Source organism: Grammomys surdaster, unplaced genomic scaffold (assembly GCF_004785775.1).
Source record: "Grammomys surdaster isolate TR1022 unplaced genomic scaffold, NIH_TR_1.0 225, whole genome shotgun sequence".
In the NCBI taxonomy this organism is placed as follows: domain Eukaryota; kingdom Metazoa; phylum Chordata; class Mammalia; order Rodentia; family Muridae; genus Grammomys; species Grammomys surdaster.
This window is the reverse complement of record NW_021604670.1, coordinates 276000-297640: the sequence shown is the minus strand read 5'-3', so window position 1 is coordinate 297640 and position 21641 is coordinate 276000. Positions and strand designations below refer to the sequence as shown.

Here is a 21641-nt window from a genome sequence, read left to right as displayed (position 1 = left end):
TTCTGGTTGCTGGAGGAAAAGTTTAAAACCATATTCATAGTCTCTTTCTTCATATAATTGAGATGTCTCTGAATTCTGATGAAATCTAGTATACAACAATCAAACAAAGAAACAAACAAACAAACAGAAAAGCCCACTGTCCTGTCGAAAGAACTAAGCAATGCCCAGCTTGGTGCTCTTGTTCTTATGTTAATGTTTATTTACAGCCTGGCTTTTGAAATGTGGTAGCTGTTACATTAAAATAAATTCTGCAAGAGCAGCTTCTCTTTGTGCCCTGTGTGCTCGGAGTCCCGTAGACTTATGCATATGTCTGTCCTCTGTTTAAGGAGATCACACCCAAACTCTGGTCATCTCTCAAACATTGTTTCCATGCTATTGGGTTTTGCCAACTAGACTTGACTGAAGAGAGACACCTTGTTGCATTCTTTTCATCATCTGTCCTGTAAAATGGTTGGTTGTCAGGACAGCAGCATAGAAAATAGGTCATTGTTAATTAACCACATGAATTCTTTAAACAAACTTGACTAGCAAAAATTCCAGCATTTGCTCCATATAAGGGTTAAAGTAAAGGAAATGTTTCAGATACACCCTTTCCCACACAAACTGGACATTTCTCTGTAAAATCTATAAGAATGATAGTACACACACACACACACACTTTCCACCCTCTCTTCAGCCCTATCTGCATTCTTGATGGAGAACCTATGGGACGTGCAGGCACTTTGGTCTTCTGTAGTCTCAGTACCAGACACAAGAAGCACCCAAGCACTGTAGGCACTGTGCTCTTGTATCTTGATAATGGCCTTTATAGATGGTTTTTATGATGTTTATCTACAAAGAATCTGAGTTTAGAGGGCTTGAGGCTCTGAAAGTTGAGGCATGCAACCAAAGCCAGATCAAACTGACTGCTAAAATCACACTCTTCATAATAGCACTCTGGCTTCCTGTCAAAAATGTGAGGAGTAGGGCTTTAAAAAGAGCACTTCTAAGATGAAATATATGCTTTTCAAAACAATAGCAGAAGGCCTTTTCAAGGGTAGAACAGTTGGAAAAAAAGAAATAATATGTAATTTAGTGTTCATTGAGTATAAGCAATTAATCCTGCCCTCTGGGGGTGAATTTAGTCTAGCTTATTTGCACATGAAAGTACAAGACTGGCTTCCTCTCTATGAAAGTAAGACATCTGGTTGGAAAGTGAAAAATTTGGTCAATTACCTGAATCGTGTTTGGTCTACATGATAGAAAAGCCCCAGATGTCTTGAAATCGCCAGATGTTTGGCCTTGTGCGGTTACCACCAGCCCTGCTGACTGGCCCTTCCTGTGAGAGTTGCTGTTTGACATCTCATAGAGGCAGCCATTGTTAGGAGGCTGTTATCTTCTGTGAGCCAGCAGTGTACAAACAGGAGTCTAGCTAGACTGCTCACCCACACTGGCCTCTGACAAAGTGTTCCTTGGGCTATGCTGCATCAGTAAATGGGATCACACAAAGAAGCACAGTGATTCAAAGAATATCTTTTATTTTGAAAATCCTGTCTTTATAGTGATCAAGTATTCTGTTCAGTACTGAATTGCAGGTTTGGAAAACCAAGTCATTTGGACAAAAGTTTAAAACCGAGAAACCTGGGTCTGTCTTTTTAAATGTAATTTTCATTGAGCTATAAAACAACAAATTAAATTCCTGAACCCCTATAAAATTACAGCTAAAGCAACTCTTTCCTGATTCTGTCATTTCTTAGATATGGCGGGGGGGGGTACTCTCTATGGCTGTCCTTCTTATATAGCTCTGGAAAGCCATAGTCATCTGACAGTCCAGTATTTCATTGACAAAATAATATTTCCTTTTGAAACCAGCATTTAGTGCTTAAAATAACTCCAAGGAGAACGCTTTCTATACTTATTCTTAAAACATTTCATTCCGAAGACTTAACATGGAAATGTGTTAAACTTGAAAATCATGAAAGACCAATTCCACAAATTTTGACCAAATTTGAAGCAAGCTTTAATTAATTACTCGCCAAGATAATAGACTCTGGCCAGGACCTTTCCAAGGTTTCCAGAAAGAGACAAGATGTCACATTTTGCAGTGCCTTATAAAGACAAACCATAAAGCTTCATTTTTCCCATCAGGTCCAATCACATATGTACGTATATCCTGACCTACTTCCTGCCTACATAACTCCTGCCTACATCCAGTCAGGGGCAAGCGTACACTCTGATGTATTTTTTGCCTGTATACCTTCCATCCTCATGTGATCAAGCTCATCCAGTGCAGCTGGGTCAAACAAACTTGTTTAACAAATGAAAACATAAACAATGATGGTCTCTAGCATTTCAGGAAGTATCTGTCCTTGGGCAAGGGGTTTACAGATTAGAGGCATTTTTGTTTTATGAATCTCCTAGGCACAGTAGCTAAAGCTTAAAACATAACTTTGGCTCTCATACATGACCACAGGGAGACATTTTTCCATGCTGGCAAACAGAATTCCATTACTGTGAATATTTTAACACCTTTCATGGTTTCTGCAGCTTGCTCTCATGACCTCAAAAACATATATCGCGTCACTCACTAACATCATAGACTCCTCAAGGTTTTCAGCTCAGCCAGAATGAACTATGTGACCTTTTTGTGCTAGGCAGTATCTAACCTACCAGGCACAGAGAGTTCTGATAACTGTAATAGTGTCTCCTACCTGCTGATTTTTTGTTCTATGTGAGATGTCAGCAATTGTGCTTCTTGGGCATCATCCTGATGATTTATCATTACCACTCTAGGAGGAAACTAGCATTATTTTAGAATTCTTTTAAGCATGAACATTTGCAATGGAAAGAAATCCTTTGCCCAAGGTCATAAGCCCTGAGAGTAGGAAGGCCATGAACTGCCTCCAAGATTGTCCATTACCTAACCTGAACGCCTCAAGCTATGCTAACCTGCCTGCCTCTGACAATACAGTTGAAAGAGCTGTGCCCTCTGGGCCGTTATCATTGAAATTAGAAGAGGTAGGTGCAAAGGAAAAAGTATTTCTGTTTAAAGAACAGAATGATGTCATTCCAGACACCATACTGTGGGGTTCTAGAGGAAGGAGGGATTAATTATGATCTACCTAGGGAAGGATTTTAGGGGGTAGCCTTAGGCTATGTGAGAACAAAATAGGTCATCAACAATTATCTAGAGAATTAGGTCATTATGGGTGTCAGAGCTGATGATTTCAAGCTAAAAGACTACAGCTATGCCCTGAATAGTTCAGAACTGCCTCCCATACCTCTGGAAGCTATTGAGTTTTGCCAGCTATTCTAGACTCCATGTGTCTTATGGCTCTCACTTTCTATTGCGTGCTGTTGAGGGAACAGAGTGGCATTCTATAGTAGGAGATAAAGAAAGCAGAGGAAGCCTTGTGAGTCAGGAGCTGTGGTTTGAGTCTAGACTTCATTTCTGTGACTGCTTAACTGTCAGATATCCAGTTCTGTCTTTGGATTCCTGTTCTGTAAGGGTCAGTCTAGGAAAAGAGAAGGTAAGATGTTTCAATATCTTAGAATATTGTGGCCCTTGTGATTTTGTCCCTACGTATAGTCTGTAAATGGTGCCTTGCTGTCCTGTTCATTGCAGTCTATACATAATCCAGTTTCCCAAATTGGATGGTAATTTGGGAAAATTTCAGGCTTTGGAGTCAGACCTTTGTATCCTGACCCTAATCTGATCCTCAAATGTAACCCCTCACTCTCTTCCCTCCCTGTGTAACTGAACAAATTTTGAAATTCTTCTGTAGTTTTGTTTCTATTCTATGAAATAATAAGCTCTAATATTTAGGCTGTACGTTACAGAACCTAAATATATTGCTTTCCAAAAGAATTTTCATTTTATTGATTTGTTATTAGGATGGAAAGTTATATGAACAGAAACAGTTACCAACAGCTCATAGACTTGAATAAATATGTTGTTGAAATACAAGATGTACATACCGCTCTTCAGCTCACTGACCTATTGCAGTAACTAATTGCTAACTGGATTCTTTGAACCAGCTTATCCAGCTGGAAGGACTTGAGAGCTGTACTCTGGTTCTGTAGTCTCTTGCTGCCATAAGAAGAGTCTTTGTGCCCAGGGAGAAGTGACAGCATACCTTCTGCCATTTGCTGGGAATGTTCATTGCCCTTGATGTGTGTCATTGTCCTGAGTTAGAAATGAGAGTGGACCACTGGTGGGATTATATTAGTTTCTTTACCTTGGCAACATCTGGGATAGAGAGTTAAATTTATTGTTCATCTGTTCATCTCTTTTGTTTACTCTCTACTGAAAGGCTGCATAGGTGGGCGCATATAAGTGTGCACCTTTAATCTTTTTATCCAAGAAGATGGATGTGATGTCTTATGATATTTAAAAAAATAATCAAAAATGTGTAAGTTTGTAAAGTAAACATTACTTTTTAAAGTATGCTGTAGATGCTTCAAGTGAAAGAAATAAGATGTGGAGTGAGATGAAAGTTTATAGGCCATTGTCTTTCTACTGGGAGAGATGGACAGAACCTAATATAGGGATATAATATGTAAAAGTTATTTAAAAGTATATTTAAAGTATAGGGAGTATAAGGTACATTAATACCAAGTCAGAATACACAGTCTGGGATCTTCTGTATGTATCAAACCATCTAAACTATGGAGACATGTTAACTAACATGTAAATCAGAACTGCTATTAGAAAGGACTAGTACCTGCTAAAATGATCTTCTCTATGTTGATCCTTGACCTATGTTCTACTCTGGGACAGTGTGTGCACATAGTAGATGGTTATTCATGATTTCTATAGTGAGTGATAATGAATATCATACAGTTTGATGTGAAATCAGTAATGGAAATGGAATTTAGTCTCTAGTTACAATGACATGATTTCTAGGAATTGTATCAGATGCTCTCCTTAAAGAGTGGAAGAACACTAGCTTTGGGTTTCTCAAGAAGTATCTACTTGGATGAATTTTTCAGGACAAGTGTAACTCATCTTTTCAGCCATTTTCTGTCAGTTGTTCCAGTTTTCTAGAAAATCCCCAGAGCTTACCTACCCATGTGATCTGAGTCAGGCTAGCCCTTACCATTCTCTGGAACCATTCAAGCATGACCATGTCTGTATGAAACACCAAACTTAAGAATTCCCCCTGAATACTGCATAGTGGTTGAGAATTGTATGTTCTCAGTCTTGTTATCCACTTAAATCATATTGAAAGAATTCCAGTACTCTCTCCAACTGGCAGGGCAAAATGTCCTTTAGCACAGTCTTGGACATAATCTGGCTGGCTAGTCAACCTTGCCCAACCGAGCTGGTACTAGCATTCCACAGCAAGCACAAGGAAGCAGGGTTGCATGCCACCCACGCCCAAACCTCTCTGACATTTCCGTGGGCCTGGAGCCAAATCTCCCCCTGTGTTTCATCTCCCTCTCAGCATACAAAGGAACACTGAACCTTCCAGTTAATTCAATACCCTCCCCCCTTCCTGGAGAGGATAACAGTTCTGTTGACCATTATAATGCATCTTCTGTCTCCCAGCAATCCACATAGTCATTAATTTCTGCTGCTGACATCAGGAGAGAGGATTATGTGTGTGTCTGAAACTGTTCCCAGAGTGCTCATTAGTCATAGATAATTGAAAAACTGGTAGGGGAAGGTTTGGTGTAATAGGAGCCCTGCTTGTGAAGAGGGACTGCAGCCACCCGATAATTGTAGGCTCCAGCTTTGACCACTCGGGCCAAATATGTCCATTCAGATGGGAATTCATGGGGCCCAGGAGTCCTCAGGGCCATCTGATATCCCAAAGTGAACATGTAACACAGCCGGAGATCAGAGTGTAGGTGAATTGCCCATGGGTTTCTTTCCTGTCTTCAGCCTGAGAAACAGGACTTGGAAAAGATGCAGGGAATCTCTGCTTTCATTTTGTTGTTATTTAAGCTTAAGCCAATCTGGTTTGTTATAAACAAACACTCGAGGTCATGATCTGGAAGGACATGGATGGTTCAGGAGAGTAGCTCACAGCACATCCTATCTGTGCTGTTACAGAAATCAGGGTTTTTTTTTTTTTTCTAGAAACTTCTGGAAGTACATGTGCCCATGTGCTTGATTGTTTGGAATCGTTAAAAGGATCACAGATATGACATTGGATGAACACTATTCTACATCCTGGCTTTGTTCCTTATTTTATCTTGCTCTTTCTACCAAATTCATACCTTAATTCTCCCCATGCACTTCCTCCCTCTCTCTATCCCTCCCTTCCTTCCTCCCTCCCTCCCTCTGTTCCTTTTCTCCTTCCTTCCTTCCTTCCTTCCTTCCTTCTTTCTTTCTTTCCTCCCCCCCCCCTCTCTCTCTCTCTCTCTCTCTCTCTCTCTCTCTCTCTCTCTCTCTCTGACCAGAAGAGAAACACCTCTAAAACTATTATACAAGAAATGTTTGTTCAAAGTAGAACATAAGAGAGCATAGGTTAATAAAAAGAACAAATTCACCCACACCCCCATTAGAAACATATTTTGTATGTGTGTGTTTTACCTCCTAGGAATGTAGTTTTATAAATTTATCTATCAACATTGTTATTTTTACAGTGAAGTCATATTCTTCTGCATAATATCTTGCACCCTGCGTTTTTCACTTGTTTGGATGTTTGAAAGATAAAACAATGTTTCCTATGCTAGCCTTTCCTCACATAGTAGGTTTATATTTTTAAAAAGCAAATCCAAGGGTCAAATGTGGGCAGGTCCTCAGTGCCCTGCTATCTTCAGCCATGTGCTGTCCCTTTCATAGGCATCCTCTTTTCTTTCATCCTCTTTTCCATCCTCTCAGTGTTTGTATTCTAATAGACTGGATACTTATCGCAACTCCTGGCCCCTCTAGGCTTCCTACAGTGAACCGCCATTTCTTTTGATGGAGCTACTTTCTGGAACATTCTAATTCTAGTATGACCATTTCTTCTAATGGAGCTACTTTCTGGAACATTCTAATTCTAGTATGATAGCATCTATTGTTCACCTTTGGAAGTCATCCCAACCACTTCTAAAGTGTTACCTCTACCTTGAAGATTTCATTCATTCTCTGAGGCCTGTGTAGGGAGCCCTCCTCATTTCCTTGGGCACATCACATAATTCTACCATTTTCAGATCTCCATAAATTACTCTCTTAGTTTCCCAACTTTTTAGTTGTAGACTTCAGGGTGAATGTTTTAAAATTGTAGGGGGCGCTTTCACTTATTGACCAACACCTAGAACTTGGCACAGGGTGAATGAGAATCTGTGAAATGTCCTCTAAGCATTGTTTTTGACTGGTTTGTGAAACACATGAGTGAGTGGTTTGACAAAACATAGAAGAGATTGCAGATGCTGAGTCAGGGACATCTTGATTACTCTGGGAAGAGCAATGCTGTGATTATTAAATTTTATGGTGAGTGAAAACTTTGGGGAAATGTGTCAGGTCACGTCTAACAGCCCTAGTCCTTCTACAGTGATTTTGGCTGAGAAACCATGGATGTGGAAGGGAGATTTCCGGAATTCTCACAACAGTTACTTCCACCTTCCTGTTTCATGTTGTACCCTTCTGGTTTGGATAAACAGAGATCCTTCTTGTTTGAGGTTAGATAGTTGATTCCTGAACACTGTGGTTTCACTTTAAGGAGAGATATTTATCATGGTGAACATTAACTTTTATTCCTAGATCACTAGCCTCAGAAGGCTGGCTTACTGTCCTGGGGTGAATTCTCTGGGAACAGAGTTGAGACAGATGTGGTATCAGTTGTTGACTGAGAATGGTTATCTGTGATGCAAGAGACCATCAGTGGATACTGTTGCACATCACTTTGGTCAGCCCAGCAGTGTTGTAGGGTGAGGGGTACATAGCAGGATTCTCTCCTTCTCTGAGTTACAGGACAGGGGCCCTACAGAAAAAAATCTGCAGTTGATGATATTCAAGAGACTTGAGCTTGGCAGTTGGCCACTGTCTGCACCCTCAATCTTTTATACCAGTCGGATTTTCCTTTCTTAATAGAAGAATTCAAGCCATAGCGTCTCCTCCTCCATACTCCCTACATCAAAGCTACCACCATGATTAGTTATCTCTTGCTCTGCAAAATCTCTCATGTCTTCTTTGTTCCTGCATCCCATTTACTCTTTTACCTTAATGATTCTTCTGTTTTTTTTCCTGTTCTCAAGTGTGTCCTCTTGTAAAATGTTACTAGAATGAGGATCTAAAAACCCAGATCAAGCCACCATGCTCTCTGGAATCGCCTGTTCAGTGGGGATCTAGCCTGTCAGTGCTGAGGCCAGGCATTGCAGTGTTATTGCAAGGCCTTCCTCTCTAACTTTCTCTGTGTGTATACTGACAAGCAAGTCTGCTGATAGCCCAGGGCCCTGCTCACAGTCTTCCTCAAGCCTTCTCAGAAAGAAGAGATTTGTTCATTTACCACTTAAGTTTTTTTTTTCTAAATCTCCTCAGAAAACAGAGATCCACCATGCAAATTATCTAAAACTGTCCAGGAAAGTTACTCCCTTTAAAGCTGTAGAGATAGAGATGAAGGTAGATCAGAGTTTTCTTTTTTACATTTCTTTAATAGAAATCAAACCATAAAATAACTCTGCAGGCAGCATTTTTAAATGATAGTAGTTTTAACATATACAATAATGCTTGTTTCAGAAGTACTTTTCTTGATCCTTTCATTTATTCAGAGCATGTTTGCGAAAGATTCCTACTTCAGACATCAGAGTACAGGATTTGATGTCAGAGGAGACTCTAAGGCCTACTTCCCACTCTTAAGCTATGTGGCTGCAAGAAATTTACTCATGTAATACTTTCAGTTTCCTGACAGCTGCCTATGAGATGGGGATAGAACAGATACTATTATTGTTAGCCAAACAAAGTGACAACATGGATAGTCCAGTGCAGAGACTAGACAGGTTCATCCCAGGACAGATGTTTGACACATTTGCACAATATATATGGTGATATAATTAAGAGACTGTCTCGAATCTAGAACACAGCCCTTCCTTAGTTCTTATGCCCTGGGAAATCAGTACAGACCAGAGGTTAGCCTATTTCTTCTCTTATATTTGTACCCTGTTCATTAGACCAGCATAATTCAAGTCAACCCTTCTAGTCCTCAGGATAAAGTTTTAAAAAAGTAGATGAATTAATTTTGATATGTCTTATTTAACTTAATAGATAAAAATATCATTTCAACATACAGTTGGTCTAACAATTCTTTTTGCTGTGCTTAAGGATAAAGCCCAGGATCCTATTCATGTTAGACATTCACACTATCAGTAAACTGCAGCATCCCCAGCTTATATGGAATTAAAAGTGAGACACTTTACATTTACCTTTCCAGACTGAATGTCTCTTTGGTGTATGTTCTGCATTTCTCACCAAGCATATTACAATTCACATACTATATTTCCACTGGGAATTTTTTCTTTTCTTAAATGAATGCTGGAAAAGTAAAATTACATATGCAGATAATTCCAAACATACTTCGATTTTCAAAACAGACATTCAATGGTTTTACATTTTAAATGTAAATTAATTAAAATCAGTTTTGAATAAAGAAGCTCTAAAACACACCATAGTGATGTCAGTCTTTTGGGCTAACCTATTTTCAGAGTTAGTTGTAGACAGAAATTCATTATTTAAAAGAGTTGTAAGGGTGGAGTGGGGAGGTGCTTTACTTCCAGTTAGCTGGGGCTGCTGGAGCCATTTACCATCTTCACTTACTTTTTTCTGAGCTGAAATCCTAAGGCAGTTCTGCCCGTTCTAAAATCACAAGGCACAAAAGAGATTGCATGCTACAATACATATTGTCTAAGTCTTAAACAACCCTGCAAGGCAAAGATGCATATAGAGTATCTTTTAGAGTGAAGGGGGTTCAACCTCAGTTAAACAGCTGACAATAGAGAGATCATTTCATTTTCTTCTGCCTTGCATGGTTTTTCTGTGTCCTTGTCGCATCTCCCTAACTAGGTGGAAAACAAGAACAGCCTTTTACTGCTTCACAGTGCCCACACAAAGCTAGACAATCAATAAATTATTAACTAAAAGCCTGCCTGACTGTAAGAACTCAAGGTCACATGAAATATCAGGGTCACCGCATTGCAAAACTCCAAAGAACTGTTTCTGTGTAAGCAGTAGCCTCATGGAATCCCCAAGGTTTCAGCTGGGCTATCTCATCCAGCTAGAACACAAAGCTTAAATTCCTTCTTGGAACAAAATATTTCTATCCTTTATCCTATGATAGGAAACAACTACAGAAGTCACTTTTCTGTTTCTTTTGGAGTGTGTATTTACATGCATATCAAAGACATATACCATGGTCATCAAGTGAGCAAAAGGACATTTCATGACTGCATGGCTCTGTCTTTGTGAAATTGAGAAAAGGCAGGCACAGAGGATGGAGCAAAAAGGTTCTCTTAAGAAAACCCTCTGTTCCTTTTAGTGTATTCCAGACTGATGGGTGTTTGTTTTCTCTTATGTCTAACCCAGGAAATCTAGTGTTGCCTCCCGGAGCTTCTCTTGGAATGGGGCTCATACCAGAAGCAGCCAGAGAGCTGGGTCTTCCTTCAGGAATTGCAGTGGGAGCCTCACTCATTGATGCCCATGCAGGAGGACTAGGTAAACTCTCCTTCCCCTCCAGTACCAGCTCTGTGGGTTCTCTGGAAAATGGACTGTTGCCAAGAACCCAGGATACTTCTTTGTTTGCACAGGAAAGGTCAAGGGCTAATGGGTCAAGATGTAAGAATGAAAGGCCTTTCTTTATACATGTAGGCACTTGAATAGAGTTAGAAAACTTTTAATCAAATAGAAAAATTGTTTCTAAATTATTAATTTGTTAATACATCATAATATAAATATTAATCTAGATAGTTCTGTGGCTTACTGAAATTTGAAAAAATGATGTTCACTTTCATTTATAGTGTGTGATGGTAGAACAATATCATGTATTCTTTTTTATTACTGGAACTGCAAAATATTTCTAAGCATAATATAAATATATTTAGTAAAATATTTGGCTTTTTTCATAAATTCAATTACTTGATTGAAGTCATGACTTCGTTTCCTATATAACTTTCAAGTCTGACCTCTCACCACACTCTGGAATGGTGCTAGAGAAGGGGAAGTAAAACAACCTGGGTCTGTGGTGGAGCTCAGGGGTAAAGCATTTGCCCAGCGTGGATAGGGTCTGGGAGTCAGTTCTCACCACCTTAAAAACTATCAACTTAAATAAAATAAAATAAAATAAAATAAAACCAAATTCTCTTCCCAATTTTTAGTAGAAAAAAATACAGTGAAGCACAAAATTCCAGTTACATGTGGAGATTGTCTTCTCATCTCCAGCTCTACTCCAGATTCCTTCTTCTTTATTTTTTTAGCTAGCATGATGATCAGAATCTCTCAATTTTCCTATAGTCATATAATTTTCCCTAGACTTTAATTCAAGAGCAGTTTTTTCAAATTATGGCTTGTAATTCATAAGACAAATATACCAACACAAATGTCAGTACATAACATTAAATGTTCAGACTAGAATGGTATAAATAGATGACAGCAAGTTGGAACACAGCAGACTATGTCTCCCATGGTACAGGTAAATAAATACTGTGTTGTGGACCTATGCTTCCATTTGTGAGTGTATGTATGTGTTTAGCAGGCCAAAATGAAAGTCTTATAATGGATTATAGTCACAAAACTTCAGGCATGTGTGGTTACATGTAACTGTAGTTTTAGCTGTTTGAGAGATGAGACAAGAGTTTAGCCAGTCCGGTGGCCTTGTAAGACTCCAAATCTTAATTGCTGATTCACACTTTACTTTAGAGCAGTGTTTCTCAATCTATGGGTCATGACCCACCCCCTTGGGGGGTTGAACAACTCTTTTACAGGGTTGCTGAAGACCTTTGGAAAACACAGATATTTACATTCTGATTCATAACAGTAGCAAAGCTACAGTAACAACGTAAGAATAAAAATAATTTAATCATTGGGGTCACCACTGCATGAGGAACTTCATTAAGGGTTGAGCATTAAGAAGATTGAAAACCTCTGCCTTAAAATCAAGAGTTGACTCTTTCAAGGACTTGCATATATTGAGTTTCTATATCTCATTCCATTATATCTCATATGCCTAGTGGGGAGCCTTGTATTCTGTTTTTATAGGTAGCTAAGAAATGTATTCAGTAAAGTCACATTAATTGTTACAGTGATGGTTCATCTGTTTCCTGATGTGTGGATTGGATGGCACTTATCAGCTTGAGAGCTCTGTCCCTCTTCATCCTTCTGTTCTCGGGCTCTGGTCCAGAGACAGAATAAACAAGAGAACTGCATATGTGATAATTGGGTGGTGTGGTGTGGCTCTGACCACAAGCAAGGATGTTTTTCTCCAGCACTTCCCAGTATGAGCAGTGCTTCTGAGTAGAATGTCATGTGTTGGGCTTTAAAGTACAATCACAGACAGAACTGGAGGTGTGGACAGACATGGAGTGTTCCTGCCTCACAGTCACCCTGACAGTGTAGATCACAGAGGCAGTCAGGGAAGCTTTCTTCATCAATGTCTTTTGCAATTGTCCCTGGGGTGACAGTTTCAACCATTTGCCTCACCCAGGTGACAGACACTTGGCTGTGGCTACTACTTGCTTCAGGGAAGAGGCCCTTGTATTAGGGAGCCTCAGACATTGTGGTTCCCTTGTCAGCTTCCCTGACCTCTCAAAGGACAAATCAAAACTCACCTTCTTATTTCTGTCCAGGACACTCTGTACTCTCTGAGAGGGGAAACTCCTAGATGGCCCCAGTGTATTGCCTAAATGCAGAGCTCACTGACAGAAGTGTTATCTCCAGAATCTTTGACTTATGTCTTCTGTGCTGAAGTTCTCTTACAGTCATTAATCAGTTCCCCACCTATGGAAAATGAGTTTGTGAAGTTCAAAGATAGAATAAATTCTGAGATTCTCTCTTTTGTCAGCTGCTTAAATGAGGTTGAACCCCCTTCACTCTAAAAGATACTCTATATAGCCAGCTCAGGATTAGGATATCTGTGAAGGTAAAGAGATCCAGATGCAAAAATTCTACTCATTTTCCACCTTGTATCTATTATGTTGGGTTGCAGAGGAGAACAGAGGCCTGAGAGACCTGAGAAGACCACTTGACCACAGATATACTAAAGATAACCATCAAGCATGTGCAGACCTGTCTGTTCTGGGGGTCTGAACACTAGAGATTATCAGAAGTGAGCATACCAGACATGTGTCATTCTTTCTGGAGAGATTTGTATTGTTTTCCTGCTCTGTGTTTGTGAAGCTTTATAGTATTGATTTGAGATAGTAGGTCTCTGACCAGACTAAATTCTTGTCCTGCTTACAAATGGGCTACCTCTTAAACTTTAGTTTTCTCTTTGATGGGAAAGATTAGCAATGGCTCTTCATCTTTTTTCTGTGAAAACTGGTGATATACACATCACACTCACACAGTAATGAAGCCTCTCTTCACCCAAGAATCAAAATGCCTATTAGAAAGGAAGAGCTTAGTGGCTGAAGGCCTTTCATTTGTGGCTAAAGGCCTTTCTTTTGTATATTACCTTCCATCCCAAGTGTGAAATATCTCTCAGCAGAACTTTCATTTCCTTCCCTGTAGGTAGGCAAGGAGAAAAGAAGAATCCAAAGATCTGACTCCCTCTGTCTGCCAAGGTGCCCCGATTTTGTTTTTCTCTAGGTCCTGTAAATGAATGTGGAATTCACTACTCTCAGTTGTATAGGTTTCCAGAAACAGCCATAAGAACTGGTTGGATGAACTTAGTTCTGAGACCCCAAATGTCAATATAAGAACCTAACTTTGTAGTGGGATGCCATGCAGGCCTCTCACAAAGCTGCCCTGACAACCATGGGATGTTGTTTTCTGGTCTGACCTGACCAGCTATGAACCCCATAATCTGACCAGGAGGAGGGGTCAATTCTCAACAGAATTACCCTATAGACTCTTATTCCCAAAGAGCCTGAGAGGGAGAAGATAAAGATCAAAGAGCAACACAACTCAATTCATGTGTTTTCCAGCTCTGGAAACAGGAGGAAGGACTTTGTGGGAATAAAAAATCAAAGATAAAAGAACATTTTGTTCTTAAGGGACTGGTTAGTGAGTTCTCCAGCAGACAGGCAGCAGATAGGAGTTTTGTTTGCACTTTGTGGGGGTGGTTCTGGCCAGGACTCCTGCTGCTGGTATTTTTCTAGCTTGTAAAAATAGCATTAACTTTGTTCCAGGTCTGTTTTTGGCTCCAGCGCCCCAACTGTCCTGAAAGGAAATAACAACTTCATTTCTCTCTCAGACCCCTCTCCTTTCGATGGGTCTTGCCTATCAGACAAACTTCTGACTATCCACTGAAGCTTGAAGATGCTGCCATCTTCTTATGGAAGTCTTCCCCGTCTCCCTGACTTGCCCTCTTTTGTCGGTGTTCGTGCTGTATCTGATGTTTGCTGGTTTGTATGTCAATGTCATCTTATTTACTCATGTGTAGGTTTTTGTAGCATACTGTCATTTCGTCCTGAGCAGCTGGTGTCACAGTTAGAGACTGGGTGAATGAAAGAATGGCATTCCCTTACCAGTGGACACTTACTTCAGCTGGGAGCAGCCATCCTTGTGTGGTGACTGTACTTGGTTCAGTTCTTTAGGAACAAGCATTAGGTCTGAGCAATTCTTAAGCTACTCCTAAATGTCTCAAAATCTCCATAATTTCTGTTTAACATAATTTATATTTCTCATATTAGCAAGCTTTGGTCAAAATCATACATTTTGCTAGGTTGAGCACAATTCTTTTATTCTCAGCATTGGATTCTCTGTCAGGTGTTACATTGGCTTAAAATGCTCTTCCTAGCTGTGGTGTTGAAACAAAATAAGGATTTTGCATTTTTCTTTTTCTATTTGTTTGTTTTATTAATGGCAGAAGAATGTATTTAGCCAGTCTTAGGGAAAGAACTTTCTGGTCCTTGCCTTGCTAGAACAAAGCACAGTTTCTTTTAGTGACAAAGCATGCCAGTTACTTATCTCACTATTTTCTATATCCTGGAAGAGAGAGTTGGGAAGCAACAGATTTCAATAATGTGATTTGAGGAGTTTACTTATAATTAGTATGCATACATGTATATGAGATGAGGTGTTTTGATAGCAAACATTGTTATTAGGAATGGTCTGTTACATTTCTAAACTTTAGACTGAGAGAAGCACATTTCTCCACAGTCAGTCCTTACAGCAACTTTGTAGTTGGGCAGAGTGGATATGTCAACCCTTATTTGGCCATGGGAGCACCTGAGTCTCAGAGTTGAGTTATGGGCCCAAGAACAGACGTGACTTGTTATCTCACACGGAGTTCAGAAAGCAGCTCTGTACATCCTGCTCTTCCCCTACATTTCATTTGTCAAGTGAGACAACAGTGGCTGGTACAACTGCCTGACTTTGTCAAAAACTACATGGTGAGGTGGAGGCTTGTGATTAAGCCTGTCTTGTCAGATTCCATGGCTCATATTTATCACAGTGTGATATGGGATGAGAGGCCGATTACTATGTGGCAATTCTGCTTTTGAATTTGTCCCCCAACATATCTAAACTAAGTAACAAATGTTGAGAAAAGCCTTTCAGTGAGTATCCACTGATAAGGAGCTTTACTAGCTGATGGAGATGGGAGGTGAATGTGACAGAACAGAAGAGTTTTGGGAAATTGCAGCCTAGTGAACAGGCAAGTAAGTACTGTAATTACAGTTATTTGTGCTAAGCGAGGAAGGCTTTGGTAAAACATGAAATAGTCTCGAAATTGAGACAGGAAATTACAGAAGGATACCTGGGCAAGTGATGGCTCGAACTGCACTCCCAGCAGGCCATGCCGTTATTACATCATGGAAAGTAGAAGGCATGGAAAGTTTAAAGTGTTCAGTCACCTTTAAACTTTAGTTATACTTTTTTCTAATAATACATCAATAATATCGGCATTTTTAATAAGAACCACAGTTCTCAGTACATGACCATCTCCTACCCGTCTTCTCAGGCTTGGGCTCTTCCTGGTGCTTTACATATATTTTTACCATTTTTCAGCAATCCTATTAGGTAAAGATTAGTTCCCATGTTGTAAGGCACAATGCAAGACTTCCAAAAATCAAGTAACTAGTGTCTTACTGAGCTTTTTACTGGAGATTGAGTCTGTAGTTTACATTATTTTCTCTAGGCGATCTTAACCAGGGGATGACTTTAGGCACCCAGGGTCTACTTAGTAGTATCTGGAAACATCCAAAGAGGCTATTATTAATTAGCAAAATAAAAAAAAAACCATAGATGTTTCCAGTCTCAGTTCAACCCACACAATGCAGGCTCTCTCAGCCTGCATTTCACCAGCACTGTGGCTAAGAAGGCTTGCTCTGTCTCCAGATATCCGCAAGGATATTTGTCCCATTATCAGTTTAGCTTATTTCTCTAAAAGCAAGAAGTAAGCTGAAAAGTGTTTTTACTAATGTTGTTGGGTTTGGAGTAGAAGCTGAGAAAACTTACTTCAGATATAGAAGCTTAAAAAGAAAAGCTTTATTTTCTTAGACCTCAGGGAGGTGGCCGGTGGGAATCTGAACAACATCCTCCAAGGGAGTTTGTACAACATTTTTATAGGATGGAAACACAAAGGTAGGGGGATGGAGTGGGCTATTGCATTAACTGATCATATTTTGACACAAGGCTTTAAGCAAGGAAGTTAACTTTGGTGACTGACTGGTCCCCATACATCACCTGGTTTCAGGCTCCTTGATTCAGTTATTGCATCCATGTCCCCTCCTAGTGTCTGGCTGCAATTTTATAATGATAAGGGAGTGAGCAAGCTGCAAGTGTAGTCAATTAAGTCAAGACAAATAACACCATTAATTACTTGTGTGCCTTAGTTTAGATAATGAGATAACGACATCTCTCTTTACATCCTTTACTGGTTAACAGACAAACATAACAATTACGACTTATGTGTCTTAGTTTGGATAACGGGATAACAGCATCTTTCTTTGCATCCTTTACTGGTTAGCAGTCATGAAATGTCTGAAGAAGCAGGAGAGGAATTGGATTCCTGGGCCTGGGAACATGAGTTCAGTTTTGATCTTGCCAGCAAGAGCTTTCCTGAGATGGCTGAAGTCAGAAAACTACTTCCTACCAACATAGTACTTCTTAAAGTAATATTCTGAGACATAAACTCCTCAGAAAAAGTAGCTAGGTGATAAAGGGAAACGGAAGTAGAGATTGAGGGTTCAGGACCAGCCTGGTTTCTGCAGCAGCTGCCCTTTTGACATCAAGTTTCTGGGAAATGCAGCCTTCTTCCCGTGCACACATGCTTTGTGCTTCTCTCCACCCATGCTTCACTGTGTAGGAGACCTCCTTCCCCTCCTAGACAGCCCCACTCAGTCATCAGCACACAGTCAGGCTGTCACCGCCACTATAACTTCTCCAAATCTTCACTCTTCCAAGAGTATTAGTTGCTCTCTCTGGTGTGTTTCTTCTCTATTTATTCTACCTATTTCAGCTTTGTTTTCTATGCCTGTCTTCCAGCACAAATCCACTGACGTAACAACTATGAAAGGATTCTGTGGACTTACGAGTATGGATTGCTAAATCCAGGAAGCAGGACATTGAAAAATATAGATTTGAAATCTTAATGATGAAGATAGGAATCTGGGTTTATGTTTACAAGATGGTTCACCTGGAACCCAGAGGAGTCAAAATACAGGGACACCTTAGCACTAAGGACATGGGTTCAGAGCAGCACTGATGTTCAACTAACAGGTGGGCAGGGGAGACCAGAGCTGAATGTTTCTTTGAAGGAGCCAGGTCTAGACTAAAAGCTTGCTGGGAGCAGCAGGAAAGCAGGAAACTTTTTCAAAGGGCACAAAAAAAAAATGAAAAAAATTTAAAAAGGTAGAAAGGAAGAGGATTCCAAACCACTGATAAAGCCACATGTGGAGTCTCAGAGAAAGGCCGTGCCAGGCCCCAAGCAGATAGAGAATGCACAGGTCAGGGAATTTCTGGGTATGATCAGAAACAGAAGGAAGAATGAGTTAATATGATTTCAGGCTTGTGGTTTTAAGCAGCTGTATGAGTGTGGCAGGCACATAAACAGTGGAGGCATACAGGGGGCACTTGGGGGTAGAAGATTTGGAGATTTCTGTTCCCAGGCTCCCGGACTTTATTGGAGAACTGCAGCGGACTGGCATGAGCCAAGTGACCAGTCTTACCTGTAGACAGAAAGCTGGGAGAGTTCCAGGCCTCGGGGCTGCAGCAGGCTCCTTCAGCTCACCCCTCTTTAAATCTGGTGCCACGTGATTCAGTATGTGCAGCTGTGACCCTGCTGTGAAATCATAATGTTTGCAGTTTGATACGCACACCACACACTCCTGTTTGGATAATGAGTGATCACAGAGTTTGGGAACAAAAAGCCTACCCAAAGAGTTTCTATACCACATTCTTTTATTTTCACATGAAAAAACCAAGGCTCACAAACAGAATGTATCACCCATGGCTGTACTAGAAAATTACTGTTAGAGCTAAATTGAAAATCTATGTGTTCTTGTTTGGCTTAGTGGGGCAGCCAGGGCCCTGCTCCATTATGTAACACCACCTCCAAATTAGGGAAAAAGAAAGAGTCCTGGTATGTTATTCCATTCCTTCCCATAGATCCTATGTAATGGCTGGAGGCCATCTCACAGCTGGCCATTAAATAGGTAAATTAGTTTTTCTAAGCTATACATGAATACGTTCTTTGTTTTGTTGTTAATATCTATAGAGCTCCAAAATGTCTCCTGCAAAGCTGTCAACAATCAAAATACATAGTGACCAGCTTCCTCTGAAGAGTTCAACCTACTTATTTTTATTTCACCTACAACTTATTGAACAAATACTCTGTGCCAAGTATGTGGTTGGGGCCTTTAACAGCCACTATTATTAGTTTAGAACTGCTTTGTAAGAGCCATTGTTTTCTACATTCTGTGCCTGAGGAACCTGAAGTTTGTTAACTTGCTCATTGTAATGTTTTAATCCATGATACAGTTTGGTCCTGTACCCAGCCTGCCACTGGGTTCTATGAGTTTCCCCTCCTTATGTATAGCTTATAAACACATGTGTGTCTTGGAATGTCCATGCCATTGCTTACTTTAGCCTATAGGTATACCAGCTCACACCGTGCCTTGAACAGGGCAGTACCCATTGTTAACTTTCTTTGGAGCCGGTGCATTTCTAGATCCATTTATAAATGAGAAAATTGAGAGGCCTGTAGCAAGGAAATGAGTTTGATAGAGGCATTCTAAGTAGCCTAAGAGCCCAGATTCTATCATATGAGGTTTGTTAGACAAGTCTAGAAATAGGGTAGAGGAAATAGTATTAATTTTATTTTTAATTACTACTATATGTATGTTTTATGTTTATTACTACTATTAATTAATAGTATTAATTTTGTTAATATTCATACTAGTTTTATTTGTATAGTATCTTGCCATCTTCAAACACCAGGGACATGGAAGAATTGTTTCCTTTTAGTGGCTGAAAAAATTGGTACTTCAGGAAGCAAATGAATTAGCCAAAGTTAGAGGACCAAGAGGGTTTGCATTCTGACAAGCACTATCTGTGTGCCCAGCCATGTCTCCATGTCTTCCTTGCTATGTTTTTGCATCAATCAGGGAACAAGCTGTGTCCTGTAACTGAGTGGACTATCCAGTGAGAGCAGAGCCTTAGTTTGCAGCAGTCTTTTGGCCTTGTCACTCGCCCCAGCACCCTGCCTGTTCTCTGGGAGGAGCCCTACCCAGGGGGATAGGGCTCTCACTATCCCCAGGGGGGATATTCGCTTTTCACTTATGGGTAGATGGCTGGAAAGATGAGCTGGTGTTTTCCATTGCTGAGCTTAGCAAAGCAACTAAAAGGAACACATAATTGCCCAACCCAGCTCTGACACCCACCCATTAGGGGATCCCACTGTGTTTGAGGCCTGGCCTTGAGGACTACCCTTGTGCTGTGGGCTGTTTCTCACAGCCCAGAAGCTTAATACATGTTCTACGTACTGCTGCCAGTGCATTCCTCTTTACTTTGTGTGACACAGCAGCAGCTGATGGTAGCAAAATGCACATCGTCACCCACTGCCCTGCAGCAGCCTGCATGTGACTCTTGGCCACTTCCTTAGACTTTCATAGTGGGCCTGCTTCAGTTTCCTGCTTTCAATTTTCTCTTAACTATGCATTCAGACAGTGTCTGATTACAGTGTCTGAATAAAGAGAAATAGTTTTTGAAATTCCCCAACCTGCCTCAGTGCCTTGTAAGAAGCTAAGGAAGATGGTTGGTATATAGGGAAACCTCTTTAGACTCCAGTTCTATCACCTACCAGCACTTAACTTTCATTGTGTTGATCTGTATGTACTACTGTGAATCTGATAGAAGTTTCTGGCTCTGATGCCAGTGGGAATTAGAAGTTTAGAGGTAACACAGCAGAGTATTAAAGGACTTACCACTACCTAAGCACTGAGTCTACAGGCAAGTGTTGGGCCCCCAGGCAATCACCTGACATTTCATGCCTTGTTTTTGCTATCTGTGAAATGGAACAGTAACAGTAGCTACCATGTGGAGATGTTTAAAGGTTATGTGCACATGCAGCCAGTGTAGAAGGCAGAGGTGCATGCAAAGCAAAGTAGGCATAGGTCATACACTGTTCCTCTGGAAAGTGATGAATTCAGGAGTGAATTCACTGGCTTGGCTGGAATAAATTAAAGAAAGCATCTCCTAGAGTGAAAGTGGGATCTACATGTCAAGAAGCAAGAACAGCATGTGCTAGTGAGGTAAATACTAAACGCTTCCATTGTGCTTGAGAGACAAGCAGGATGAGCCAGCCTGGAACATAGCATGAGCTGTGGCACAGCCTGAGCTATGTAGCCAAGGCCTGAGGCCATATCACTTCATTGAGCATAACTGCTCTGTGCCTCTGATTCTCTTTCTGTCAGTGATGATGAGAACAACATTTGCTGGGGTGACTTACAGACCTCTCTTCTAACACACTGGGGGGTGTCTTAGCCATGCCAGTCTATGGAAATGCCAGTCTGCATGTGGAAAACTTGGAATTTTGAGCCAGAGAGGCTGGATGTTAAAACAACTCTGAACCAACTCTGTTTCACTAGTTTTCCCAGCATTGACTGTGACACAAGCGATATGTGAGACGCTCTTCATGAAGTGTGTGTCTTTGGATGTGCAGCTATACATTCTCTCACCAGCAATGCACTGAAGGCAGTGGTTAATAAAAAGAATTCCATCTCATTTAAGCTTAGAGCCAAAGGCACTTAGGTGGAGTAGCAGATCTGACAAGCTCTGAATGTAGAGGTGATTATCCCAGCCAATGCTTAGTGCCTGAGACTTGCAGCATTCCCAACCAGGGTGCAGGATGGTGCCTTGCCAGGATGCTCAGTGTCCATGGCTCTCACCTTGTGTACTCAACAGTCCTGTTTCTAGATGCCTCACCTGAGAGTGGGCAGTGCTGACTTTTACCACCTACACTGCCACTGCTGAACCCACACACTATCTCTTGGGGGAAGAACTTTCTCTGTCTCTTTCTTTCTCTCTCTTTCTTTCTTTCTTTCTTTCTTTCTTTCTTTCTTTCTTTCTTTCTTTCTTT

General features: G+C 40.6%; 1 protein-coding gene across 4 annotated transcripts in view; it reads left to right on the top strand.

Annotated features, from left to right (window-relative positions):
• Fggy (FGGY carbohydrate kinase domain containing) overlaps window positions 1-21641 on the top strand; it is a 363520-nt gene that overhangs the window by 164305 nt on the left and 177574 nt on the right. For 3 of the 4 annotated variants that reach the window (XR_003712158.1, XM_028773313.1, XM_028773312.1), the window contains one exon: window positions 10490-10618. The exons of the other annotated variant lie outside the window; for it this stretch is intronic. Coding sequence is in view for 2 of the 3 variants with exons in the window: in XM_028773313.1 (XP_028629146.1) it covers window positions 10490-10618 (129 nt within the window). In the remaining variant the exon portion in view is untranslated. The remainder of the gene's footprint in view (window positions 1-10489; window positions 10619-21641) is intronic. 4 annotated transcript variants of the gene reach the window in all.